A 27,124-nucleotide genomic window follows, 5' to 3' on the forward strand; every position below is an offset into this window, starting at 1 on the left:
CCACCGCTTGAGGCCCGTCTCCTCCGCCCCTTTCTCGCTCTCGCTCAGCCCGGCTCCACAAACTCTTGAGCTTTGCCTCAGAGACCAGACGCTTTGCGACGCTTTGCGACGCTTTGCCAACTTGTTCCGCACGATAACTCTTTCATTTTCAGCCTGGAGATACCCTTCTTTCTCCTTCCTCAATAAAACCCCAAGCCAAGCCTTTGTTTTGTCAATTGTCGTCGCACCACATTATCCCAGATACCCTCCCTACCTATCCCGTGCTTTATTTTACCTTTCTGCACCGGTGGTTTCCTCTACTCCAGCTTGGTCCATCTATCGCGGCACCACCTCGTCACCACCATCGTCACCACCCCAACTCCAGTACCACACCTCCTCATATACCGAAATATCGACTTGTTCCGGGCGGTAGACACGCCACAGGATAGTTTCGCCCATCGCGAAATCAGAGCAAGAGTTGACCTCGTCGCGAGGTTCTGCTTAAGTTGACCACGAATTTGACCCACGAACCGATACCCGTTCAAGACAGATATGTCCCAACCAGCGTCGTCGCTGAACATCGGCGAGAAAGAGAGGAACGTTCCTTTAGACCAGTCAACAACAGATTCAAAGGCATCTTCCGAAGTCCAAAAGCATGTCGATGACAATAAGAAGCACGGCATCGAAGGCACAGAGAGAATCCCTACAAATGCAGCTCAGGCGACTGTCGCCACCGCCGAGAAGGATCTGTACGAACCCTACGATAATGGATATCACTTCCCTCCCAAGCACAACTGGAAACAATCTTTGCGAATAGGTGCGAAGGCTTTCTGGAATTACACGTGGACACCGATCGGCTTCTTCGTTGTTCTCTATGGTCTCAACGTCGTTGCATGGGGCGGCATGTTGTTCCTTCTACTTTGCAATGCGTCGCCAGCCATGTGCTACCCAACATGCAACGACATCAACTCCCCACGTCGTAAGTGGGTCGAATGGGACTCACAGATCGTCAACGCTTTGTTTTGCGTCACTGGTTTTGGACTGGCACCTTGGAGGTTTCGCGATCTGTACTTCCTTCTTCAATACCGCGTCCTCCGCAAACCAGAGGCACTTTGCCGCCTGGCCGGCATACACCGCGGTTGGTTTCGACTTCCAGGCTCCGAAAAGCTCCCGGTCAACGTTGGGCCGGAAACGGTAATCCAACTCTCGGACGACCGGCCACTTCTGCATATTCCGCATCCCGAGAAAGCAATCCCAAACCCCCCATTAACAGGTGTCAGAGCGCCACCCACTGCCATATGGAAGATGGACTTTGTTATCTGGTTCAATGTGTGGAATACGTTTCTGCAATGCGTTCTATCGGGTTTCATGTGGGGTATGAACCGTTACAATCGGCCCAGCTGGGCCACGGGCTTGTTCGTCGCTCTGGCCTGCATCGCCGCTGCTACGGGTGGTCTGATGATGTTCCACGAGAGCAAAAAGGTCAAGAGCATTGAGGGCGTCCCAGTGAGTAAAGATGACCAAGAACGGCTGGCGAGGGACAAGGAGTTAGGCATTCAACATTACAACAACATCAGGGATAAGCCTCCCAAGGAGAAAAAGTAAAAGTGGTAGTTGGTCGTAGTCTTCCTCTAGTGCCAGGTAAAAAGCACAAATACAATATTCGGTAATGCTGCTAAAATAAAGTAAGAATATCTGTTTGAATATCATCAAAAGATACTGAGTGCGGCGCATCCCAAGCCTGGTGACAACGCGGTGGGATTGTGCGTCAGATTGTGGGTCATGAGTGTTGGTCTTGACTTCTTCGTACATGGGACAAGGTACTTGGATCATATCACTGCTCGTGCCAAGAGCCGCCAGGAACTGAAAACTCCAGTCATTAAGCACTCACGTCGGGATGGTCTGGTGGCACGAAACATCATCTTGGATGCGCCGGGATTTATGTCGGAGCTAACCACTGCCAATGTGGGTTTGCAGCTTCGTCTAAGCCTCATGTGCGAATGCCGAATGAGTATGTAACGCATTCAATACAAGACGACTGACTACTGCTTAACAAGAAAGTCTAGGCAATGGAAGTGAACAATAGTACCGAGACTGGATACGGATAAGAGCTAGCTAAGCTCCCTTCCAAGGCAGGATCACAGATGAGAAATACCAGGCTTGCTGACTTTCCTAGAATGTCAGGTATTGGATTCATGAATACAATAGAAAGTGCGATCTCTCATCTTCACGCCTTCTTCAGAACATCTGATGCAAATACCTACCTTGGGTCACATGGGAGGTCCACGGGTTCATGCTGCGACAACGGCTATGGGGATCCAGCCCGCCCTGACAAGCGTTAGGTTACCTTGAGGCACCGGCACTAAGGGTCAGGTGCCCGAGGGTCCCCAGGTAAGGTACCTGCGTTGAGGTACCTTTACCAGACACCTTCCCTGATGAATACGCCGGAGGTTGGTTCCTACGGCGTATGCTCATTATCCGTATGTCCATTGCCATCATAAGATAAGGCACCCAGGAAGGAACCTGAAGGGTACGATTAGGTTCCCTGTTCACCTGCACTCCGCGTTCCACATCCGTGTCCCGACGGCGCCAGTTTGACACGACCTCTTGCTCAATCGTCCGCGCCCTGGGATTCGCAGAGGCAGTGCAACCATTCCGGTCCCCGTCCAACCTTCAGTTTGTCAGCTACCAACCTACCTTGACATCAGGATCCTGACCTCGACCAACATTGAGAGCCGGTTGTTCACCTTCGCCGTTGATAACCAGCAGCCAACTTTTCCCCCGTCTCGCTTGACATCAGCCTCCGCTCCCTCTGCGCATCTGCCGCACCTCATTTGCCGTCATACCGAAGCTTATCCTGGGCACGCTTCTTTCAAGTGATCCAAAATGGCATCGCGGGCTCTCGTCCCGTTTCTCGTAGCTATGATGCTATTGACGGGTGTTTGCAATACCCTTCTTACCAAATATCAGGCAGGTCCATCCCCCAAAGTTGATCCTTGCCTGAAAGCTAATACTCCTCGTCAGGATATGCAATGTGTCGCAAACTGCGACTCCAAAGACCCTTCAAAGCGATCCTACTTTAACCAGCCGGTCCTCCAGACGGCGCAGATGTTTGTTGGTGAGATGGGCTGTTGGTTGGTAGTAGGGCTAATGAACCTCTATCGCCGATTCGGTCCTGGAGCATCTCGCGAGGGATACGAAGCTGTAAATACCAACGACACGGACGACGCGAACACTGCACTTGTTGCGAACTCTGATGGGAGACCGAAGCCGCCGAGCGACGAAGGCAACGGCGCCATTCTCCGCGGACCTCGTATCCTCTTGCTGGCACTCCCTGCTGTCTGCGACATTCTTGGGACAACATTGATGAATATCGGCCTGCTCCTCGTTGTTGCCTCGATCTACCAAATGACTCGCGGCGCTCTTGTTCTCTTTGTTGGGCTGTTCAGTGTCATCTTCCTTCGCAGACATCTCTATCTCTTCCAGTGGTTATCTCTTGTGGGTGTTGTTTTCGGTGTTGCCATCGTCGGCCTGGCCGGCGCCATCTATCACGAGGACAAGAACACACAGAGTGCCGAGGACGAAGGTGCTCCGACGTCCAACGCACTGCTCTCTGTCATCGGTGTGTTGTTGATTGCTGGAGCCCAGATATTCACAGCGACCCAATTTGTGCTAGAGGAGTGGATCCTCGAAAGATCAGCCATAGAACCCATCAGGGTTGTCGGTTGGGAGGGTCTATTCGGCTTCATCGTTACAGTCATTGGCATGATTGTCCTGCACCTCGCTATCGGTCGCACTGACGCTGGTCATAATGGGTACTTTGACATGGTTGAAGGCTGGAGGCAGCTCACAGAGAATCGAGCCATCGGTGTGTCCAGCGTACTGATCATGATCAGTATCGGGTAAGCTTCTTCTTACCATGCAGTATCGGCAGCTACTAACATCATCGCGATCAAGTGGATTCAACTTCTTCGGGCTGTCCGTTACGAGGAGTGTCTCCGCCACTTCCAGATCCACCATCGACACTTGCAGAACGCTCTTCATCTGGATCGTCTCTCTCGGCTTGCGCTGGGAGACATTCAAGTGGCTGCAAGTCGCTGGTTTCGCCCTCCTCGTCTACTTTACGTTCCTCTTTAACGGCATCGTCCAGCCCCCTTTCAAGTTCCTCGTCCCGGAAGAAGAGGTAGAGGAGTTGTTACCGGAAGACCCTATCGAACACCAGTAGGCTTGCCTGTACAATATGTCTCACTCACATATTTTGTGTACGGCACCGCAACTACATTTACTACAAGGTAGTGGGGGGTTTTGGTCCGATGTCTAGATGCAAAACAGTGGCGATGTAGGTGATAGATGGGGGCCCTGGGCATAGCTTCGTGGCGTTAGGGCATCATCTGTATTGAGTGAACTACGAAAGAAAGAATGTACATAAATGTCACACAGTTTGAGAGGAAAAGTGACTAGTGTATTTCGCCTGATGTATGATCCCAAGCGTGTAGAAGTGACGCCAGGCATGCGGCCTTTGACGCGAGAGCTAATAGCTGGCAGGCGCCCGAGAAGAGTCATCTCCGAAAACCTCAAACGCCACCCAAATGCAGCATGTCATACAAACTCCAAAGCCCCCTTGATGAGAAAGAAAGAAAGAAAAGATCCGCATGGCTCAACTGTAGAACATACCGATCAAGGCAGATATCATAAGGTGGCGGTTAGGTGACGTTGCAAAGCAGCTCAGCCTCGAGGATGAACTTGCCCTCCTTGTATTTTTCAGTCGCCTCGTATGCCTTGTCGTACTTCCAGCCAACAGTCTCCTTGCACTGCTTGCAAGTTATATCGCGCACAATGTGGCGTCCAGTCGTCATGTTTCGCTCGCTCGGCTCGCCCGTCTCGATGTTGACGACGGTATTGAAGAGGTAGGCTTTCCCATGCTGGCCTCGGAAGTTCTGGTCATATGGACATTTGGCGGTTAGCGCAGGCTGGCTCAAAAAGATCAGAGGGGAGGGTGATGGGTCCTGTTGATCCTCCTACATGGCTGCCTTCATCACGCCCGTCACCGTCTCTACACCATGTCGGGCAGGGAAGTCGCACATACCCGGCTGATGATATCTTCATGATTTGAAAGATGTGCTTTGCACGTCTTGCAGCCATAGACCTTGCTGCTGTTCAAATATGTGTTGTACGCCAAGCCCATTGTATGAAGCCTCCCTCTGCGATGGCGATGGGAGGCTGGGGAAACTTGGTGTAGTAAGCTTGCCGCAGGTGGCGTCAGTGTTGCCGAATCCCCAGTGACAAGCCCCTCTGAAGGTTGCCAGTGTTCAAGAGAATGCCTTGCAATCTGCTGTGGTGAAGGGGCGAGGAAACAACTCAATATGCTCCAGACCACAATGGAGGTAATGTGAGAATAGGCAAGTTTCGAGCAGGTTAGCTGACGGCGCAGACAGGCTTGGAAGAGAAGGATGCGGGGGAGGGATTGCGATTGAGAGGAAGGGACAGACGGAAGGCAAGGAACCAAACTGGGTAAGGTGCCTAGTCAGGTGGGGATGGAAGGATAAGACAAGAAAGGATGCATGTACCCAGTGTACCTATTTTGTTGGCAAGTGCACCCTCAGGCAGGCGCCATGTGCTGAAGCTAGGTGGTCAAAGCAGTGCACCCTGATTCGTGCTTGGGGTGCAGTTGTTACCTCATCACCAACTTCCCACATAGGCTCTCCAGCACAAATAACGCTTGCCAGCACTGAAGGAAGATGCGTTTGGTGACATATCTAAATGCCGTCTCTCTTCTGAACTACTCTACATACAATCGCGTATCTACACAGCCTTCGGTTGAGAGCTCCCTATATGTACATTGAACAGGATCCAGCTGAGCCTTTCCCGCCTGGCTCGGATCTTTGTCTCAGACTCGGGCTGTCTGTATGGCCTGACATCTCTTGCTTTGGGCAGGTTCCTCTTGTTCGTTGTTGATTTTCAATTGTAATACTAGAGGTTTGCACAATCATATTTCTCCTTCTACCACGAGAAGGCCTCTTCGTTGAAGTCAATAGCGGTATCATGCTGGCGATCGCGGACAGCGCGGCGGACCTCGTCGCTGAGGGCACCTGGGCCACACACGCTGATACCCATAGTGCCGATCTGGGATTCCTGCTCAGCCCGGATGAGCGTCTCGATGTTGGGGCGGCCAGGAAACATTTGCACAGTGGCCGACGGGCTGTGAATCTCCTTGGTTGAACGAGGGCGGCTGACGAAAAGCATGATACGGAGAATGTCACGGCGCTTCTCCATAGCCAGGATTTCCGTCATCCAAGGACGAATCCACTCGAGATGTTCGGGGCTCTGGATAATCCAGACGAGAACCACCTTCCGAGCAGCGACCGTTCCGTTTGCGTAGCCGGCAACGAGGTCACGTACGTGGGGAACCTGGTGAGTGATTCCAACACCACCAGCAAACAGCATGACAGTGCCATATGAGCGCATGCCGTGGAGACCGCCGTAGGGCCCTTCAATCATGCAAGACGTTGTCATGCGGCCATCGGGGCATGCTGCGGCCTTGCGGTAGAGTGTGTCGGTCATTCCAGTACGAGCGCGGATGATGAAGGACATGGTGGTTTTGCGCATGGCCAGGATATCCTGGCGGTTGAGGGACATCTTCTCGGCTTGGGGATCCTCAGCCTCTTCGGCCCAAGCCACGGAGAACGGATGTGACTGCCACCAACTCAGGGAAGGCAGGTACATGTAAGCATGCTGGCCTGGACCGAAGGTCCAGGGGCGGGCCATCGTGACGGTCACACGGCATGCATTGCCAGGGAGTGCTTCAACAAGTGCCTTGCTCCCTCCATGGCCCACGTTGCCGTAGAAGACACGGGCAGCGCGCCAAACCCGATCGCCGGCCCAGAAGATGACAACAGGCCACAGGTACATCAGTTGAGGCAGAGCCTTCATCTGCAGGTGATACCAAGTTCCAACGACCGCAGCGATAGCCAGCAGAATGTGCAGCAGCTTGAACGTCTCGTAAAAGGCATGGCGGATAGGGCTAGATGCCTGAATGCCAAGGGCGACAAAGGCACAGGTTGCCTGCTTCACTGTCAGTTCCTCATGTAACACGCCTCTGAGGCTATTCCACTTACGACAAAGCCGAAGAGTAAGAAAGGAACGGCGATGATGGACTGCCAGCCAGACTCCCAGCTGGAAGTCTGAGCCTTGTTGGCCCACCAGGCTAGGGTATGGGTCACGGCCTCCAGAATGACGATGCGACCGAACCAACGGTGCAGCAGATTGAAGGTGTCAAATGAAATGCCAAGCAGTTTGATCAGGGGGTTGTTGCGTCCAGCCATCAAGAACAAGGGAATCTACATTTAGTCAGCATGTCTTCAGCGGATAAATTTGTGTTTGCCTGCAAGCAAGCAAGCAAACACACCCTCACCCCGTCCCGCCCAAATACCCGGGACAGACCATGAGAATCAGCACGCACCATGTTAACGACAGCGAGGGTCCCGGTCCTGTTTCGAAGCTGGCTAGCCGCAGCAGCAAATGAGCCAGCGAAGGGAATGTTGATAACGCAGAAGGCAATATTGGTGCCTAGGTAGCCGGCGAGGAACAGCAGCTGCAGACGACTGGGCAAGGTGCCAACGTTGATGGCGCTGCTCATCTGGATTTCGCGGTTGTGGCGCTTGCTGAAAATAGGGGCATAGAGAACATTTCTCTTGATCCAGGCGAACTTGGAATCGGTTTCGACGAAGTACCGTTGGTTGTCGTTGTTGAGGCAGGCGACAGTACGTACGTATTTAACGATGACTGTCCAAACTCTCCAGATGATGACGGCAGCCGAGGTACAGGCGATGATATAGTACAGGTAGTTAGAAAGGGCCTTGTTTTCCAGAGCAGCGTTGATGGCAGCCTGTTGGGCCTCGGGCGACTGGGTGCCGCCGCCGCCAGCCATGTCGACGGATTCAGTTGGCGGGGAAATTGATGACACACAAAGTCCAAGAGTGAGGAAGTCGTCGATTCGTAGTCGTTGCGACGTCGTCTTTCCAGTCCAATATCGGTCAGTCGTTGTCCAGCAAGATCGCAGGCAGATATCGGAGAATCGAAGGACGTCGCAAGTTGGTACGTGGTGTTAGAGAAGACAAGAAACCGTGGGTAGTGGCGAAGGAGTCGTGGAGGTTAAAACCCGAGTAGACAATACGTTGATCGTTTGTTTGGTGGTCGGAAATATATCGAAACCGGTACGATGGGTACTTCCTTAGAATAGCCTTAGGAAAAGTAACGTCGAAAGGTGCAGTCAATGCAGGGGGCCAAAATGACAGCAGTCTGGGAAAAGAAGAAAGAAAAAGGACGTCTTGATAATCGACGTCACGAGCCCAGGCGTGAGAAGGGTGAGGGAAAGGGAAGGACAAGAAGAAAATTTACTCGTGATCGAGCCAGCGGGTGAGCCGTGTAGGGAGAGAGAAGAAGAACAGAAAGTGAAGTAGCGAGATGGCAAGTGAGCGCAGGAACGGTGATGTAAGTAGCAAAAGCAGACCGGACGCCGTCTTTTTTTTTTTTTTTGTCGCGGCCCGGGGGGGTGGGGGGTCTGACTGCTAAGGTAGGCCGAAATCGACGCGCACTGGGCTACCACCATCTACTGCAAAGGCAAGGAACGGCAAGCAAAGCCCTTCAGTAGGTGCCCTTTTTGCCGAAGGGGTGTACTGTGTACGGTATAGGCAAGTGGAGAGGTGTGCGAACTGATACGAAGACCCTAGTCGACAACGACTAAAACACCATTTTTACACTGCAAGAGAGGATCCCGGATCCACTGATGTGGGCATCCCCAGATAGATGGAAGGGGATCACCTTGCCTGCACCCACTTGCCTTGTAACTTACTGTTGCTGCCCTATTCGTACACAGTAGTACTGCAGAGTACTTACTTACCTTGTAAATGGTCGGGTCCATGGAGAACAGTCATTCGTTATTGAGGCGTCCGGCCGGCAGCTGGCCTGGTTCACTGGCTCCAGGTCCCTAAGGAGACGACCGTCCTCATGACGCAAGTTAAGTCGAGACGAGGCGCGGTCGCGGCCCCTGCAGGGCGACGCATGGCAGCGCAAGGCTTAACAGGGTGCTCGGCAAGGGCGCCCGAATTTGTTCGCAGGAGCCGGACGGCAGTTGGCTCACTCACCGCGTTTATGCCAGGACTGCGCCGTATACACTCACACACAATGAGGTTGCAACTGTGACAGTCGTTCCTGGTTGACGGCGGCACTGCAATGCAAAGGCCAACGATGACAGACACACGACACACGACACACGTCGCCTCTTGTCGGTCGAGATGGGAGGGAGGGATTGGATTTGCGAGGACGGGATGGCATGGCACGAGCGTGAACGAGGACGACTGGCCCCAGCAAGGATTGCATGGTTGGGTTCGGGCAAGACGATGAGCAGGAGCAAGGACCAGCATGTGGGTGGGCGACAGAGGCGAAAGGACATCAGCGAGGGGCAAGGAGGACGGCAGGGACCAGGAAAGTCTTTTCGACGCCGTATACGGACACTACAGTCTACGCTACGTACTGCATACTTAGTACATAGTAGGTAGATCAAGGAGCGAAGACGCAGGGGAACGCTCAGGAGCGACAAGGGCCAAGGCTCAGCACTATATCTGGATCAGACCTTGTTTTTCGCTCTCCCCTATGGGTTTTCTTTTCTCTGCCATTTCCTTGCTTTTTTTTGTCCGTCTTTTTGCCTGACGCAGCAAGCATCTCATAGGGTTTTCGTCCTACCTGAACGAAGAACCAGGTTGCCAGGAGAAGCAGGTCGGAGCCAGAATACCTAAGGTGAGGCGAGGTGCCTTGCACACAGGCACCTCACCTCAGGTGTGGTGTAAGGTAATTTTGCATGTTGCTTAAGGTACCTGTAAACATGGAAGCTGTCATTGGGCACGGCGCGGCGCCACCCCATCGACCCCTGGCCAAGGCCGGCGGTTGCAGAGGTGATTGGCCAAAGATGAATCCGTACCTTGCAGCTGGTGCCGGCGGCGCTGGACAAATTAACCACACGACGCAACCACGCAACCACGCAGTCAGACTGCGACTTCAACCGCAGACCGGCCAGCGACCGGCCATTGGGCGGGCCCGCACAAGAGTGACGGCGGAACATCCGAAGTCTACGAATGCCAGCTGAGTTTCCATCCCCTCACTCAATCTTATCAGTTGCGGTGGTGATGGGTCTTGGCCGCGTGTCAAAATTCGTCCATGCTACCCAAATATCCTCATTATACATCGTCATGTCGAGTTCGTCGAGATGCAGAGACGCGAACATACCACAAACCAGTCGAGCAACTGTGCTGGACTGAGCGAGCGCTGGTGCGCCGTCGTTGGCGTTCTGGGAGGTGGCGGGGAAGTGGAGTCTCTAAGCCTCTGAAACAAGCCGCTTCTGCGGCTAGGTGCCTTAGATACCTATCCGTAGGTACCTTCCCATGTGTAGGTACGGGCACCGGGCTATCTCTGCCACCTATGCCCTACCTTAAGGCAGGTTCACCTTACCTAGGCTAAGGTACCTAGGAACCTTTGAGGAGTACCTTAGGCACCTGAGTACACAAGGTATCTTTTAGTACAACGGGCCATGAAATGAGGGGCCGGTGGGGTGCGGGATGCCATGACTGGACCTTCACAGCGGATAGTCAAACGGCCAAACGACGACCGGCCTTCCAATGGAAGCTACGTCTTGCGCCAATCTTGCGGTCTTGCAGATTGTGATTGCGCAAGTCCAGACGAGCCAACACATCCGTTTGTGTCACCCCATGTGCGTCTCGGTCTTGTCAGGGAAGGATCAGCCGAGAAAGCCCCCGACAACATCGGATCTCTAAGCCATCGAACAATTCCGTCGACCCCAGAGCCAAGGCCAAGGTACAGCAGCGCCAAACTCTGCTGCTGTACTTACTGCGTAGGGTATGCATCTGGAATCCGTCAGTCTCACACCGCGACACAGAGACTCAGCCAGAAACACACCCTTTCTTGCGTCTAGTCTTTTTCATCCGGTCTCCTGACACCATCAAACTGCACAGCGTCGTCATAGTCCCATCGAGTCCCCCAAAACAAGAAGCCAATCCCCCCGTTGCCGCTGGCGCGAAAGCAACCAGACCCGATGTCTCTTTCGGCTGGACTTGTCCGCCTGTGACTTCTTATGTCTGGGGTGCTGTCTGGGAAACGGCGGAATGGTGGGGGTTGATGCGTATAGCCATACCAGAAAGAAGCCTCTCGTCGGAAGCCAATACGTTTACCCATAATCGATTGCAGCCCGTTGGGGCTGATGCGAGCCCACCATCAATCTGTCTGTCTGTCAGCCGCACCATCGGATTTGCACCTCTCCTCGTTACAGGGTTCTCGCCGACTACAAACGGAAACTATGCCGTCGTCATACAAAAAGCCTGTCAGTCACCAGTAAACCGTACACGACAGTTGATTGAATATCGAATGTATCCGTATATGCAGTCGCCTGCATCTCCCAATGTCCGTATCGACTTCTTTCTTGCTCAGGCGCCTCGCTTTAGATGCAGAGGGTGGTCCTGGGAGGATGTGGCCGTCGGTCGCGCAGATCACAAACAAAACGCGAGTGTCATGAGACGCCGAATTCTGTCTTTTTCTCTTCCTACTTTGAGATGAAGACGTTTCATGACTTCCGTTTTCACCCACGGATTTAAGACGGGAAGATATGGGACAAGTCAAGTCAACTCGGAACGTTCCCATGTTTCTCGGGACATCGCCGCGCGCGGGCCTTGACTCGGGCGGTGCCGCCAGCAGGACTAAGGTAACTACGCATGGTATGCGCTTGGCCGTTGACTCGAGGAGTCGAGAATGGACGAGCAGGCCGGGCCTCCAGTCCCTATGGCTGACGACTAGTGACGACCGCACGGGGGACCTGCAGATTGGCTGGTCATCTTGGCTGCAAATCACCCGCAGTGCCATCGCCATTGGATCGCATTCTGAGACGACAACGACGTGCACTCGTGGCGGCGCTGAACGACGTGTCTTCCTTGTCGCCTATGCCGCGCATGGTAATGGCGAATTTCTCTAGAGTCTGCGAGCACACATCGGTCGTCCGTCCGCCTGTCGCCTCAACCCCTCCAAGGGCCCAAAATGCTCACCATCGAGGATATGTTGGGTTTTTTTTTATCGAGTTTTTTTTTTTTTTTTTTTTTTTTTTTTGGCGGTCGCAGGTCCGGTCGCGGATGCGGCCGATTCGTTAAATGCATGGGATACATTGCAATTAAAGTGCAGCGTCGTAGTTGGCCAGGGCTTACCTCTCGGATTGTCGAGAACGGTAGCATCTGATGATCTATCTGCCCAGTGGTTGGATGCGGCCGACGTGGTCAATATCCCTACCGCCCAGCGTTAGCTGGGTCACCACCGTCGTTACCCTGCCGCTAGCCTTTTCCCCAGGCCCGAACCCTCGCTTGCTGCATAAGGCCTTGTCTCACTGCATGCCATCTTGGTCAACTGCAGTCAACATGATGAACATCTAGAAGCGGTCTTACGACGCTCCAGCTTGTGGCTTGTTGTCGGGACGAGTTGTTCATGTCCACGCACACCATACACGAATGCCACTCCGTCTCATCTCATTCTGAAGCAATTGGCATTCACCATACCGATCGGGACCAGAGTGATACACCGGACAGGCTCCGCTCCTCGCCAATTGGTAGTCGAGATCTTGTCGGTGCGCATGTTTCTCGTCCCGAATATGTCGCCAATGTGATTGACAATCACGATCTTTTCGGCCTGGGGCATAGGCGATGGCAGCCCGCCCAGACGAGGAACGCATCACATCGCCCCGTCGTCTGAACGATTCAAGCCGTCCTTGCCTGCTTCACGCCATTCACTGGGACGTCCATCCACATCTTCTACTGTTGGGCTACCAGGACGCTCGCCGAGATAACCGTTTGCTCGTTACAGGTGCCTCGCTCGGCCTTGAAGGGTCGGGCTGTATTTTCGAAATACGTGATCTTGAGGGCGCCTGGCGAGGATCGTTCCATCCTCTGATCCATCCACAAGAACCATTGCATATCCACGCGGGCGCCGCAGGAACAAGCATGGGTTCGGAGCAGGAAGAAGACATGGCCATGTGGATGGAAGGGGAAGAGCCTACGGATTAGACAGAACTTAGAAGTAGACACCCCTGTCGACCAATGCATCTCACCTCCACATGGACAAGGTAATGAAACATGAACTGACGGATGTTCTGAATTCCACCGACCATTCCGCCTGGCCAAAAACAATGCTTTCAATTTACTTGTTGCTGTGCTCATTACAATCCTAGTTCGTCATCATCACCGTGGCCAGTCATGTTGCTCGTGATAGTCAACTCTGTCAGAACCCTGCGACTGCCTGTCTCGCCGCGCCGGACCGGACGCCGGCTACCTCCCCGGGCCTTGACAGCCAGCTTGCCTAACTGGGACTCGCCCTCGCAGTTCTCCTGACCCAGCACTCGCGGTCTTTCCACTTTGTCATCCTCATATGGCTCGTCCGGGGCCTTTCTCTTCTCGGCTCGGCGCCGTCCCCCACGGCGCTCGTCAAATTTGCCAGGCTTGGTCATAACGTCGTCCGTAGCGATGGAAAGCCTACGTCTGTCATTCAGCCCCGTCGCAGCCATTGGCACATGCGTCTCTACCCGGGCTGCTGGGATTTTCTCACTCGCACTGCGATCCCGACTGCTCCGACGGGGCAGGACAGCGGCAAGCCCAACAGCAGTCCGTGGCTTCGCAGCTGGACTCAGAGCGATCCACTCGCTGATGCCCTCCTCCCATCTGAAGCCAGCGAAAGCAGCAGCCCTTGCGCCTAGAGATTCCGGCATTGTGTCCTGTTCTGATGATGCACCCATCAGGGCTTCTGCAAAAACAAGATCACGCAGGTCATCAGTTTTCTGTGCCAGTGGGAAAGCGCCGTCGCTGCTCAGCGTGGCAAGTTGAGGGATATGCAGCTCGTCGACGAGCTTGCAAATCGCCGCAAAGTACTGACTGCTGGATGGCCCAGCAGTTGCTTTGCCGCAGCAGTGAGCTGCCGAGCACGTGAGGGCAATGGTCATATCGTGAAGTTGGCCGTATTGCTTGTCGGTTTGGTCGTTGGATCGATGCGATTGACAGTCGGCTGCCCATATGTTCTTCAATGCTGATTTTGCCGTGTTCTTGGCTGTCGTGAGGGAACCCGAGGCGAGGTAGCTGGTCAGCAGCAAAGGATACAATGCATCGCCTCCACCTCCTTTGCTCGTCACAAAAGCCAGGGCTTCTTGGATTACGTGGGAAACCCGACGAGTGGTTCCGTCCACGCGCGTCGCAGTCCCAACTCTTCGTGATATCATGGCCATGGCTGATAGAGCTCCGAGCACGCCCGTTAAAGTCAGCTTCGCAGCATCCTCGCGTGTGCTACAGCCACTCGCCTTCCGTCCCCTCCGTCTACCAAATGCACAGAGGGACAGCGATCCAAGTCCCACCGATGCAAAATGAATGGCCGAAGGATTCGTCTGTTCGTCTAGCATAGACGATGCAGACGCTGTCCATAGCGAGCCCAGTGCCTGTGTCGATAGTGTATTCCCGTGGAGGTGGCCATGAAACAGTAACAATGATGTAGATTGAAGCAAGTACGGCATGATGTTGGCGTTGGTCGCGAGGTCGGACATCGTCATCAAACCGTCACTTTGGCCAGTGTTGTCGTATCCATCACCGTCTCTCCGAGCCTTGGTGAAGCGACGTCCTAGGAAGGCCTCCATGATATCTCCAGATTCTTGATAGCACCCAACCTTTTTACAGTGATGGATGAGAATGCGAGTGAATTCTTCGTCAAGGATGCCGTCGTCAATGGCCCCTCGCAAGAGGAAGATTGCGTGAGCCCTCAACAACAGCCCTAGGGGGCCCCATCCGTGATCAGCGCCGCCCAAGGCTTCCAACTCGTCATATACAAGAAGCGAATAACTGCCTTTCTTGACTGAGGAAACTGGCCCACGAGCTTCTGCCTCGAGCTTCTCCCAAGCATCAATTTCTGCCGCGCGAGACGGAACCTTCCGCATGCTCATTGCCAAAAGTGACTTCTTATGAACCAACGGCTTGCCGGTCGGGGTTGCACGAAGCAGTACATCCAGATCGTGGAGAATCCCCTCATATAGTTGATACTTGGAAGGTGAACAACTGTGTCTCAGTCGTTCCATTTGACTCAGAGCTGAGTCCAATCGTCCCTTTCTCTCGAATCTTGGCGCCATGTAGGCGGTTGCTGTCCCTTCGTGTATAGATGTGGTGGGAATGGTTGTACCAAGCTCATGATATGTCACTTTCCGTAGAACTGGGGTTGGTACGTTCGGCACACTAGACTGAGGATTTTGGCGTGAGTAACTGGCGGCCCGTATCGATGCCTTCGATGATGATTGTGTGGCTGCTGTGCCAGTCCTCAGCGTTGGGGACGCTTTCCTCGAATATGTACGTTGCGGGCGTCTGCTCAGATCACCTGATTTGGTTGCGATGCCGATCTTCGTTTTCTTGGCTGGAGGCTGCGGGTTTGCTTGGGCGATTCCGGCTCGGCAGGATCCCTCATTCCAAGCTGGGTTTTCCGCGTCGGAGATCTTCCGTAAAGCAATGATGCGAGAATTCAACGGCCGCAAGAGCCGCCTGCATCTTGAAGCAGTCCATGCCGTATTTGGGAGCCCGCAATAATCTCGATCATCGTTCGAGGGCCCGCCAGAGACAGCTTTTTGTTTGTCGAAAGCTTCGTTACGCGCCATGCCGATGGCAAACTTGGATGAACTGTCTGCCCAAGAAGTATGTCAAAGACTAATGAATAGAGTCTAAGTCCCCTAACCAGTGCTCTGCGACGCTGTTGAATGCTGCAAGCGGTTAAGATGAAGCAAATGGTCTCCGCGGTGGTCCGCGATGGTGAAGCAAACCTGCGACGATCTGTTCCCCAAGAGATACCAGACTGTGAGAATAAGTTGGGCAAACAAAAGGATGACAATGGGAAAGACAGAGCTCAGAGTCTGATAAAAAAAAAATTGAATAGTTGATGCTGGTCGAACGAGGTCACGTTGTAGTCCGTTCACTGTTTGATTCGTCGTTTCTCACACCTCAATATTTACTTTGACGCTAAGTAAACAAGATGACTTAAGGTACCGGCACCTAGGTAACAACAGCTCCTGAAGTGGGTCACATCAGCCGACCTGAGCTTCCAGCTCGTGTGCCTTTCCTACCTAGGTACACTGTATTACCTAAGAGCCGCCCTGGAACGACGCCGAGACCCAGCCCACCGCGGCTGGTGCTGGAGCTGAGGTGGAGCTGGAGCGGCACGGTGCTCCCTCTCCCCCGAAAAAACCGAACGTAGCTCCAATACGCCGGCCCGGTGCATTGCCGTCACGTCCTTTTTTTTTTTCTCTACAAGCGAATTTTTTTTTTCTTCACAGGAAAAGCTCTTGTTCACTCCACACACCCGCAAAATCCAACTTGGTCGTTTGGGTTGGAACACTTACCTTTTCAGGCCTCTGTCCTTTTTTCTTTTCACCCCCCTCACTTGGAGTCGAGTGAATCCAAGGTACTGACGCTTCTCACCCATCGTGTTGTTTTGGTGGGTTGTGCGATTGTTGGATTTCAACCCCTCTCTTCCCCAAGGTCTTACTTCTCCGGCCGCAACCAACCGCTCGAGGAAGACTGTCTTCTCAAAACAAGGAATCAGGTTGTTGTGCACAAGAGAAGTACAAATGTCACACTCCGATCAACCCACAGGCAAAGGTATTGTCCATTACAGCGCTTGCTTCTTGATTGAGTCCAAGCTAAATACAAGCCATCTACCCAGATAATGCCACAAATGAGCCTGAGCTTCCCGCCGAGGGCCAGGTCGAGGCTCAGACCGAGGGCGCTGAGGTCGACCAAGGCCTGGAAGCATTGATCAATCTTACCATCAAGCTCCCTCACGAACCCGGTCAGATGCAGATCACGGTTAGCCGCCTGGCACATGCCCATTCGCAAGTACACGTCGCTGATTGCCTGTTCCGCTGCAGGTCTCTCCTCAAGAGCAAGTCCATGAAGTTCGGCAGTCCATCATCGACTTGCCCGTGGCGTTCCAGTACACCTGCTTCCACTTGGAACATCGAGGCGAACGCATTAACGACTTCCTTCCTATCTCGGATATACAAGGCTTGAGCGAGGACCCTGAGGTCACGCTGGTCGAGGAGCCTTACACCGAGAAGGAGGCTCGCATACATCTGGTTCGAATTAGAGAACTCATTGGCGCCGCCGGAGACCGTACCGATGCTGTCCAAGGTGTTCTCCCGGGCCTGTCTCTTCTCGATACCGTCGAGCCCCCGTCGGAAGAGCAGTCCAATGCAGAACAGGTCCATTCCCAAGCCGCCAAGGGGGATGCCACTAAAAATGAGTACACCTTTGGTGCGCCGGTCCCGCTTTCCACTCTGCTTCCCCCAGCACCCGAGGAAGAAGCTCCGAAGACTATCAAGTCTATCTCTTTGTCGGCCTGGAACCCCCCGCCCCCTCACCTCAAGCAACGAGGCCACCTCTTGTACCTTGTGGCCACGACCAATGAGGGCGAGCAGCACCAGATCACAGCTCACGTTGGCGGCTTCTTCGTCAACAAGTCCTCCAACCAGAAGTTCGATCCCTTTCCTCGACCTGCCCCTAAAGGCCAGTCGGCTCACTCACTGCTGAATCTACTTGACCTCATTTCACCATCTTTCTCGGCCTCTTTCTTGAAATTCCAGGAGTTCAATAGTCTTAAGGACCCATTGGCGACATTCCAAATCACCAATGCCATTCCCTCGGCGCCATGGATCGTACCTTCGGCGTCTTCCCCACTATGCGCCCATTCTGCCGACCCCACACGTTCCCAAGAAACATACTTGATTGCAGGTGCCGATAACACGGACACTTTGCGAGACTGGAATGAAGAATTCCAGTCAGCGAGAGAGCTGCCGAAAGAGACCGTCCAAGACAGAGTTTTCCGTGAGCGTCTCATGTCCAAACTTTTCGCTGACTACAACGACGCTGCAACTCGAGGTGCGGTCTTGGTTGCTCGCGGAGAGGTCGCCCCCCTGAATCCCACGGAATGCAAGGATGCTCAGATCTTTGTCTACAACAATGTCTTCTTCTCCTTTGGTGCCGATGGCGTGGGCACATTCACTTCCGAGGGAGGCGATGAGGCTGCCCGTGTTGCAACTGGCAAGGACGTGGCTGGTGTCAGGCTGGTGAACCAGCTGGACATCGATGGCCTCTTCACACCTGCTACGGTCGTTGTCGATTACCTTGGTAAACGCATCGTTGGTCAGAGTATCGTGCCTGGCATTTTCAAGCAGAGGGACCCTGGCGAAAACCAAATCGACTATGGCGCTGTTGACGGCAAAGATGTTGTCGCGTCTGACGAGCGATTCGTGTCTGTTTTCGAAAAGCTGTCGCGCGCTCTCAGGGTCAAAAAGCATGCTGTCTGGGACAAGGATGGCAAGCGTGTCGACCTGGAGGCCAGCGTCGAGACCAAGGGCTTGATGGGCACAGACGGAAGAAAGTACGTTCTGGACTTGTATCGCGTGACGCCTCTGGATATCGATTGGCTTGAGGAGAATGAGGAGGGCTTCGATAACTATCCTCATCGTATGGCGGTCCTCCGCCCCGAATTGGTTGAGTCGTACGGCAGAAAGAAGATGAAAGCCTGGGTCGACGAGGAGCTTGCCCAGCGTGGCAAGGCTAAGGACGCGACAAAGGAAGCCCCTGCCGAGTCTAAGAAATCTCAACAAGCCAAGACCGAGGACGAGAGCGACGGAAGTGATGACAGTGAGGAGAGTGAGAATGAAAGCGAAAGCGAAGCAGAGTCCAAATCCGCCAAGGACCCTCTTAAAGCCGGGAAGCCTGAAAACAACAAGGAGGCAGAGGCATTGAACGAGTCAAAGGAGTCGAAAGACCACATTGACCTTTCGAAGTTCCAGTTTTCCCTGAACCCCGATGTCTTTAGCGGCCAGGTCCCTAAGACCGATGCGGAGAAGGCTGAGATGGAGCAGGATGAAGAGGATGTCCGCCTCGCCTGCAAGTATCTTCGAGAGCAGGTCATTTCCGACCTCATTCGTGAGCTTACCGACTGCGAGATTAGCTTCCCCATGGATGGTCAGTCTCTTGGCCGTCTCTTGCACAAGAGGGGCATCAACATCAGATACACCGGCAAGGTTGCAACTCTCGCCTCGGATCCTCGCCTTCAGTGCCTGAAAGACATTTGCATCCAGGACATGGTCGCTCGGTCATTCAAGCACGTCGCTGCCACATATCTCAGACATCTGCCCGCACCTTTCACATCGGCTTGCATTTCCCACCTCCTCAACTGCCTTTTGGGGTCCCAATTGAACCCCAACCCCCCCGCTGAAATCGACTCAACTCTGAGGTCTCTGTACTCAGATGCCGACTTGTCGTTCGAGAAGGCCACGCCCGAGACCATCCGTGCCAGTATCGAGGAACAAACCTTCAAGAGATTCAGATACCGTCTGGACGCCGAGTGGTTTACTCAATTCAAGCCCCTCAGCTCTTGCGTGAAATTTCCCTGAAGCTTGGCTTTCAGCTGCAGGCAAAGGAATATAACTTCACCAGCAGGCCCATTGAGCAGGCCGTTCCAGCTCCTGCTACCAACGGCACCTCTACAAATGGGGCCAACGGCGAGAGCAAAAACAAGAAGAAGAAGAAGGCGCCCAAGGATGTTTCGCCTACCTCCTCGAGCCCGCCGCCTCCCGCCACCGCCTTCACCGCTGACGATATCGTCAATTTCGTGCCAGTGGTCAAGCACTCGTGCCCGCGAAGCGCTCTCGCCGAAGAAGCTCTGGAGGCTGGCCGTATTTCCATCATGCAGGGCCAGCGCAAGCTTGGCCAAGAGCTTCTTCTGGAGTCATTATCCCTTCATGAGCAGATTTATGGAATTCTTCATCCCGAGGTCGCTCGCGTCTACAACACCCTCTCCATGCTGTACTACCAACTGGAAGAGAAGGAGGCCGCAGTTGAGCTCGCAAGAAAGGCCATCGTCGTCTCCGAGAGGACGGTCGGTGTCGACTCCGCCGAGACTCTCCTCAATTACCTCAACTTGAGTCTCTTCCTGCACCAGGCTGGCGATAGCGACGCCGCTTTGGTTTACGCCAAGCATGCGTTGAAGCTTTGGAAGATCATCTACGGCGCTGACCATCCTGACTCTATCACTACTATCAACAATGGGGCTGTCATGCTGCAACACCTCAAGTCCTACCATGAGTCAAGGCTGTGGTTCGAGGAGTCCCTTCGCATTTGTGAGCAGATTTTCGGCAAGCAGTCCATCAATGCTGCCACTCTTCTGTTCCAGCTCGCTCAGGCTCTTGCGCTGGACCAGGACTCCAAGGCCGCCGTCAACCGCATGCGCGAGTCTTACAACATCTTCCTCAGTGAGCTCGGCCCTGATGACAAAAACACAAAGGAGGCAGAGAGCTGGCTTGAGCAGTTGACACAGAACGCCGTTGCTCTTGCCAAGCACGCGAAGGATGCTCAGGCACGCCGTCTCCGTGCCGGCATACGCTTCACGCCCAAGGGATCTCCTTACGAGGCATCCGCACCCGCTCCTCGCGTGTCTACCACGCAAAACTCTCGTCTGGGCGGTTCCTCGCAAATGGACTCGCGCAGCATCGACGAACTCATCAAGTTCATCGAGGGCACCGACCAGCAGGCGAAGTCCTCAAAAGGAAGGCCGAGCAGGGGTAACCCGAAGAGAAGAGGCAAGGCCTCTAAGTAAATCGCAAACAAAAGAGAAACGTGTGCACGCTTTTGGCTGCTGATCCTGCTGGGACAGACATCAACGCCGTCACACACTTGTATTTTTATCAGAATATACGTGATTACGAGGTTGGGGCAAGTGTACTTGATATAATTGGATGGGCTTAACGGTCGGTGCATACTTGATAGATTCCGGCACTTAGAGAAAAAAAAAAGTAGCATAGGGCGGAACACTTGACAGAATCACACTTCTTCACTCTTTTAAATGATTTCGCGCTCGGTAAGAGGCCCTTCCACCCGTTCCTCGACATACCACACTGTCTATGGACTGAGGCACACACTCGGAACCCGCTGGTGATCGGTTTCCAAAAATTCATTTCTTGTCATTAGCTACCATTATCATGAGTGACCGTTCATAGCACTAGCTATGGATATTCCTCGGCTCACAGGCGCATGGTACGAACCAATGCTTTGGAAACCCCTGGCGCGGTTGTTAGTACAATAAAACCTCTGCTGTCGATGGTTCCAGAACTCACTTTGCTAAGTCAAAACCCTGCTCCTCTTCGATTTCGGGAGGATTCGAAGGCTCGCTTGGCGCCTCCCGGGATGATTCCTTATTCTGAGATCTTGTCGGGCTCTGGTTGGGTGACTTGGCCGGGGGTGGACTACTGCTCTGAGGAACCCCACCTAGAGACGGTTTGGACGGGCTCATGTCGAAGTGGGCGCCAGGCTTCAGCGGAGTGCTACCAATCTCGGCATACTTCCAAAAGGGCGCCGGGGAGCTGGTAGGCATGTGCTGGCTAGGCCTCTGGGCAGTGCTAGGCGGTGCTAGTCGTGGGTGAACTCGGTGGGGTGCGGGTGTAACGAAAGATGCTCCTTCGTCAGGAAGATACGATGAAGTCAGTGTCGGAGATTGATCATTGTAGCTTGCCGAGGTGAAGCTCTCCGAGGCCGACGTGCCGCCCTTGCGGGGCCTTGGGAGAGGACTTCCATCCGCAGTCAATGCCGTGCTGGGAGGTGCAAGACGACGTGTGCTTCGGTCTGGGGTGGATTGTACCGCAGCGAGGGAAGAGCTGGGAGGCGGTGAGCCTGTAGCCGACACTTTTCGTTTCCGCGTTGAGGCAGGCTCCCCTCTTGCATTCACGTCTTTCGGACCGTGTGTGATGTAGTTCAACTGGCTGGGCGAAGAAGGCGCCGAGGAGCCTCGGTGGCCACCCCGCCCGCCCTTGTATGCACTCCTGGTCAATTCTTCACGTGCATCTGCGACAATCTGCCACTTCATGCCTTTGCCAGGCTCATCAGTGGATCTGGCCACCTTGTCGAATGATTTGTTCAGCGAGAGATTATGACGAATGGAGTTCTTTGACAAAATTAACAGCCTGAGCGAGACAGAACTGGTCACATGAAACGTACCTGCCATCCTGCGGCTTGCTGGTGCCTATAGTAGGCGTAGTTGTTCATGATAAAGTTGTAGATACCATTCAAATTGAGCTTCCCTTCGGGTGTATTGATAATGGCCTGAGTGATCATTTGCGCGTAACTGTACTGTGGCTTGATGTGCTTATTATCGTCGTGACTAAGATCAATGTCATTCGAGTTCACCAAAAGAGTGCCCGAGCTCGAATAATGTGGCGACTTGTGTTGCGATGGTGTGGGCTTCCCACGCACAGAGGGAGGGGTCCCAGGTCGCTTGTAATCTGCTGGTGCCGGAGCTATGGGCTGGCGGAAGGGCTGGCCTCGCGAACTCCTGATTGTTGATCCCAGAGCTGAAGACGGCTCCTCTGGCAAATCTGTTCTGGGTTGAGGGGGACTTGTGATATCTTGTCGTGACAAACCAGCCCTCTTCAGGTAGAGATTGTGGATGTGGAGAGGGGTGACCTCTGTCGGCAGGACGAACATCATCTCTGTGTTACCGATGTCGAGTACTTGACCGCTCTGAAGAGGGTTCGAATGACCTGCTTTCAAGGACACGCCATCCACTCGGACACCGTTCCTTCCCTTGACTTCGAGGAACCAGACCTCTTCCTTCGAACTGAAGTAAATGCGAGCGTGTTGTCTAGAGACCATTTTACTCGGGCCAAGATCGATATGGATGAAGTCCTCGTCATCCTCGTCGACACCTTCAGCCGAGCGACCAATATTGACGTTAAGTTTCGTAATGTAAAAGGTCCAATCCTGTGCGGCGATCTTAGCATACGCCTGAACGCCGTTTTTGTTGGCTTCATGCATTGAGTTTGCATGGTCTTTGCTGGCTTGCACAGGCCCTTCTTTGGGATAAGTCAAATGCTGGACGACCTGGGAGAGTAGCTGATCATCGTCGCTGGAGGGCTGACCGGACTGGTCGGCGGTGAGACTGGACTCGTCTTCGTCGGCGGGCTCGACTGGCGGCGGTTCTTCAACCTGAAAGCAATGTCAGAGGACTGTCCTGATGTGGCGCGTACCTGGGTGAGGGAAACGGGTACCTTCTTGCGACGCTTGGCCGGGCGACTAGGTGAGCTATCATCGACTCTTGCGGCGGGAGAGGTGTCCCGGCGGGTGTCGCGACGGGTGCGCTGGGAGCGCTTTGCTGATGCAGGCATAATGAGGATGTGTCTTTTGCAGCATGCGGCAGCTGATGGGGGAGGATCCGAGCAAGGGGAGTTCGGGGGCGCCAAACCGGGCAAACAATGATGGGCGGCGTTTATTCAAGTAGTCGGTCTCAGAGGGTTGAGGAATGGGGGGCGAGCGGTCGTGTCTCGTAGACTCGTGAGGGCTGGTTGAACTGGACTTCGAGGCAGAAAAATGCTACCAGGAGGAGGATGGGCGTAGGGTGTGCGTTGGATGGGTTGGTTGGCTGCGAGTAGTGCGGAAGCGAGGGAGGCTGTAAGTTGGATAAGGCTTCGGTTGAATGTGAGTTATCCTGATGCTTTGAGAAGAGAGCCGGGGCTTGGGACCACGCGAGGCGCAAGCGCAGGTGGCTCACTTTCAAGATTGGGTCGCGGTCGCAGTCGTGGTAGCAGCCGCCGTCGGATGGCGTTGATGACCACCACAGGTATGCGTCTAAAACTTGCGGGAGCAGAGGAGGGAAAAGAAAAGTGATCCCTAGGCCGGAGTTTGCGATCACGAACAGTGGTAACCGTGGAGGTGAAGATGATTGGTGGTGGGAGCTGAGGATATCAGCCAGCGGTTGGCTTGGATTTGTGCAAGGGTTGAGAGATGCTGTCGCGAATGTCTGGCACGCGTCGGCCTTTTTGGGAGGGAGGGAGGGGGAAGGGCGTTAATTAAGTCGGGGGTGTCGGTACCAACCAAGGTGCCTAGGTGAGGTGCATTTTGCCAAGGCTGATAGAGCTGAGGGAAGAAAGGTAAATCAGTGGCCTGTGACGGCATGCTAAGCCTCCCAGTGGCTATCTGTACTGGCCAGCAGGTACCTACCTACCTAGCTGCCCGGGCTGAATGAAGTAAGGCAACCAACCTACCCGACTTGAGATACCTCCACTACTGAGGTACCGCCAGGCACCGAGTCCGGGCTGATACTGTACGTGTGCGTGCAGCGTGCGTACCTCGCTCCTAAATTACGTGCATTGTGCGCGAAAAAGGTGTCAGGTTCCGTGCATCCTGCCCGCTCCTCACCCATCCGCCGCCCTACGCAGTTTCCTAGCCCCATAACAGCTTTGCGCGTACAGTGTGTGCATTGATGGATAGCATACACAGGTTGCCGATCGACTGTGGATTTCTCACAGCCCGTGAAGCGCTGTCCTGTGGCCAAGGTTGAATCATCAAAGTCTATCGCATCGCAGGGTGGTGCGATGGAATTAGGAACCGACATCCCGTCAAGGGGGAGAATATCTGCCATCATTCCAGACCCTCGAGCGGCGCACCACAACGTCGCCGTTCTCTATCCCTAGAAATGGCGGTGGTGCGCGCGTTGCTCCCTTCTTCCGCCGAGTTGCGTTCGATTGTTGATACCCAATGGACGAACGGCACGACTAGCTTTTCAGCTACTTCAGTTCTTATTTTAGGCAGAAAGAAGGGGAAGGGGGGGGGGGGTTGGCACATTCATAACCCATACACGGGAACGTTAGTCGCTCAATCAGTCATGTAGAGATACCCAAAACCCAGCTGGGCTGTAGGGCGGATGGAGCGCGATAGAGAACATACCGGGGCAGCAACCGATCCGCGTCCTTCTACTACGTAAGGTAGGTAGTACCTTACCTCACTTATCCCAGCCCCCACATTGCCCGCATCGAATTGAATATCACATGGGTACATGTAAATTGGCATTGCAGTAGACATACTTGCGCTACACACTTTGGCCAGTCTTTATCAAAATGCACGAGATCATCACTCTGCAACTGGGCGAGCTGAGTAACTACGCAGCGACTCATTTCTGGAACACCCAGGTTCAGACCCCAGCTTTCTATACCACCGCTTTGCTCGTTGGCCGCTGACTCGACTCGTTTCTTTACCAGGAATCCTATTTCACCTACTCGGCCGAGGATGAATCTCCGGTGAATCACAACGTTCACTGGCGCCCAGGTGTAGCCCTGGATGGCTCCGAGACCTTCCTCCCGCGCACCATCATCTATGACCTGAAGGGCGGCTTCGGTTCACTCCGCAAGATCAATGCCCTCTACGACGCCAGCGATGAATCTGCTCCCACCCATCTCTGGTCGGTTCAATCCATATCCCCTCACCAGAACGGCCCTTTGTTTCCCCAGTCCTGCTCACCTCATGACAGGGGAGGGTCGGCTCATGTTCACAAACAGCCTGAGATAGAGCAGAGTGCCTACCAGCAGAGTCTTGATCTTGGCGCTCCTGCTCCGACACTCAAACCGTCCGACGTGCGGTACTGGTCAGACTTCTCTCGTGTCTTCTACCACCCGAAGTCACTCAATCAACTATACGACTATGAGCTCAACTCATCCATTATGCCCTTTGATAAATGGTCACTAGGAAAAGAGCTTTTTGACGGTCTGGACAGGGAACATGACATAGTGGACCGAGATTTTCGCCCCTTCATCGAAGAAGCGGACCAAACGCAGGGCTTCCAAATCGTCACCACCATCGACGACGCCTGGGGTGGCTTCGCGACCGAGTACATCCAGCGTCTACGGGATGAATACGGAAAAACTTCCATATGGGTTTGGGGTCTGCAGGCACCTGCTCCGGGGCTGATGATTGTGAGAGCCCCTAATCTAGATTCTTGGGTGGCTTCTTCGTCCTGGCAACCAGACTAACCCTATCGCCAGGATCAACGACGTATGCAAGCAGCCAATACTGCGAGAACCGTCAAGGACCTATGTGAGCATGCTTCCATGATGGTGCCCATGGCACTTCCTCATGGCCGACTGCCCTCCAACATCAACCTGAACTTGCAGTCTCTCTGGCATACCTCAGCCCTGCTTAACACTGCCATGGAGACGGCCACTATCGCGTCGCGTCTGAATTCTCAAGTTGGTGGAAGTAGCCCTCAGGCCTCACTTGGTGATTTAGTCAGCGGTTTGAATCTGCAGGGTAAGCAGACTATGAGCAGGCTTCAGTTGAGCGTTACCGGGCCGAAATCAAACTCGAGCGCGGGAATAAACCATGTAGACGACCATACCAAGCTGGACGTTGACTTTTTTGATATCCTGAGAACAAAACCCCTGCCCCGCAAAAGAAGCCTCGAGGAATCGGCCAGTTCGCCACATTTCTTTGGTCACACTGTCACCACCCGTGGCCAGGCACAAATCTCGGAAGATAGCAAGCAAAGATATCGGCCCAGAGCTGCCCTTGTGGAGACGAGCACTCAAAGGTGAGAGAACTGCCGCCCTCTTCGATATACCTCCCAATGTCAAGGAGGATTCGGCACAAGCTACCTCACTATCTAATTAGAGCTCACCGTGCCACAGATACCACACAGAAAAGGGGTTCCCCATGCTCGATAGTTTCCCTCACATCTACCCAGACCGCAGCGACAAGACCTCCCCAGACACTTTGGGCACCATAGCGAGCCTCTCCACAGACACATCCGTGTCTGCAGCAATGAAAGAACTGCGCATAGCTGTTGCGTCCTCCATCGGTGTGGAGGATCGTGAGGATATTAGCAACGAGCTTGCCGATCTTGCTGAAGCATACCGTGAGGGTTGGTCGAGTGGTAGTGACAACGACGACGACGACTACTGCTGATAGATATCTCGAGCCGACACAATTCATACCTTACGAGACGAGGGTCACCAACCACAAGTGATAATGCACAGTTTATTCGTGAAGCTGTGGAATGTCTAATGTACAATTACTCAAGCGCATCCAGACACCTGAGAGTAGAAGATACTGACTGCAATGCATACAAACCGCATGCTGCCTTCACGCCGATTTCATGGGTGCCAGTTCTATTCCTGGATTGCTCTTTAGTAGTCTCCGCTCGTCCGAGTAGACTCACGTTGAGCGACCATCGGCGAGTAACATACCAAAGTCCACGA

General features: G+C 53.8%; 8 protein-coding genes across 8 annotated transcripts; 4 read left to right on the plus strand and 4 right to left on the minus strand.

Moving 5' to 3' along the window:
- Positions 1-531: 531 nt before the first annotated feature.
- Positions 532-1,584, plus strand: CGCA056_v001157 (uncharacterized protein; the record flags this gene model as incomplete). Its single annotated transcript, XM_037316418.1, has 1 exon — positions 532-1,584. One exon carries the CDS (start codon positions 532-534, stop codon positions 1,582-1,584), a length of 1,053 nt encoding a protein of 350 aa, XP_037184777.1.
- Positions 1,585-2,865: 1,281 nt separating this feature from the next.
- On the plus strand, positions 2,866-4,204 carry CGCA056_v001158 (Uncharacterized protein; the record flags this gene model as incomplete). Its single annotated transcript, XM_037316419.1, has 3 exons — positions 2,866-2,919; positions 3,004-3,881; positions 3,937-4,204. The coding sequence occupies 3 exons, from the start codon at positions 2,866-2,868 to the stop codon at positions 4,202-4,204; spliced, it is 1,200 nt and encodes a 399-aa protein (XP_037184780.1).
- Positions 4,205-4,682: 478 nt separating this feature from the next.
- On the minus strand, positions 4,683-5,164 carry YPEL1 (Protein yippee-like 1; the record flags this gene model as incomplete). The annotated part of the gene is made up of 2 exons (XM_037316420.1): positions 4,683-4,916; positions 5,066-5,164. 2 exons carry the CDS (start codon positions 5,162-5,164, stop codon positions 4,683-4,685), a joined length of 333 nt encoding a protein of 110 aa, XP_037184781.1.
- Positions 5,165-5,979: 815 nt separating this feature from the next.
- Positions 5,980-7,906, minus strand: freB-3 (Ferric/cupric reductase transmembrane component B; the record flags this gene model as incomplete). The annotated part of the gene is made up of 3 exons (XM_037316421.1): positions 5,980-7,041; positions 7,095-7,316; positions 7,439-7,906. The coding sequence occupies 3 exons, from the start codon at positions 7,904-7,906 to the stop codon at positions 5,980-5,982; spliced, it is 1,752 nt and encodes a 583-aa protein (XP_037185676.1).
- A 5,334-nt stretch (positions 7,907-13,240) lies between these two features.
- On the minus strand, positions 13,241-15,001 carry CGCA056_v001161 (uncharacterized protein; the record flags this gene model as incomplete). The annotated part of the gene is made up of 1 exon (XM_037316422.1): positions 13,241-15,001. The coding sequence occupies one exon, from the start codon at positions 14,999-15,001 to the stop codon at positions 13,241-13,243; it is 1,761 nt and encodes a 586-aa protein (XP_037185675.1).
- Positions 15,002-16,666: 1,665 nt separating this feature from the next.
- On the plus strand, positions 16,667-20,703 carry CGCA056_v001162 (Clustered mitochondria protein-like protein; the record flags this gene model as incomplete). The annotated part of the gene is made up of 4 exons (XM_037316423.1): positions 16,667-16,697; positions 16,750-16,904; positions 16,967-19,486; positions 19,522-20,703. 4 exons carry the CDS (start codon positions 16,667-16,669, stop codon positions 20,701-20,703), a joined length of 3,888 nt encoding a protein of 1,295 aa, XP_037185674.1.
- A 354-nt stretch (positions 20,704-21,057) lies between these two features.
- On the minus strand, positions 21,058-23,263 carry FKH2 (Fork-head transcriptional regulator 2; the record flags this gene model as incomplete). The annotated part of the gene is made up of 5 exons (XM_037316424.1): positions 21,058-21,063; positions 21,132-21,165; positions 21,221-22,044; positions 22,098-23,084; positions 23,126-23,263. The coding sequence occupies 5 exons, from the start codon at positions 23,261-23,263 to the stop codon at positions 21,058-21,060; spliced, it is 1,989 nt and encodes a 662-aa protein (XP_037185673.1).
- Positions 23,264-24,991: 1,728 nt separating this feature from the next.
- On the plus strand, positions 24,992-26,831 carry DML1 (the record flags this gene model as incomplete). Its single annotated transcript, XM_037316425.1, has 5 exons — positions 24,992-25,063; positions 25,133-25,332; positions 25,402-25,843; positions 25,913-26,457; positions 26,555-26,831. 5 exons carry the CDS (start codon positions 24,992-24,994, stop codon positions 26,829-26,831), a joined length of 1,536 nt encoding a protein of 511 aa, XP_037185680.1.
- Positions 26,832-27,124: the final 293 nt, after the last annotated feature.

This window comes from Colletotrichum aenigma (genome assembly GCF_013390185.1).
Source record: "Colletotrichum aenigma strain Cg56 chromosome Unknown KSG_Cg56_contig01, whole genome shotgun sequence".
In the NCBI taxonomy this organism is placed as follows: Eukaryota; Fungi; Ascomycota; class Sordariomycetes; order Glomerellales; family Glomerellaceae; genus Colletotrichum; species Colletotrichum aenigma.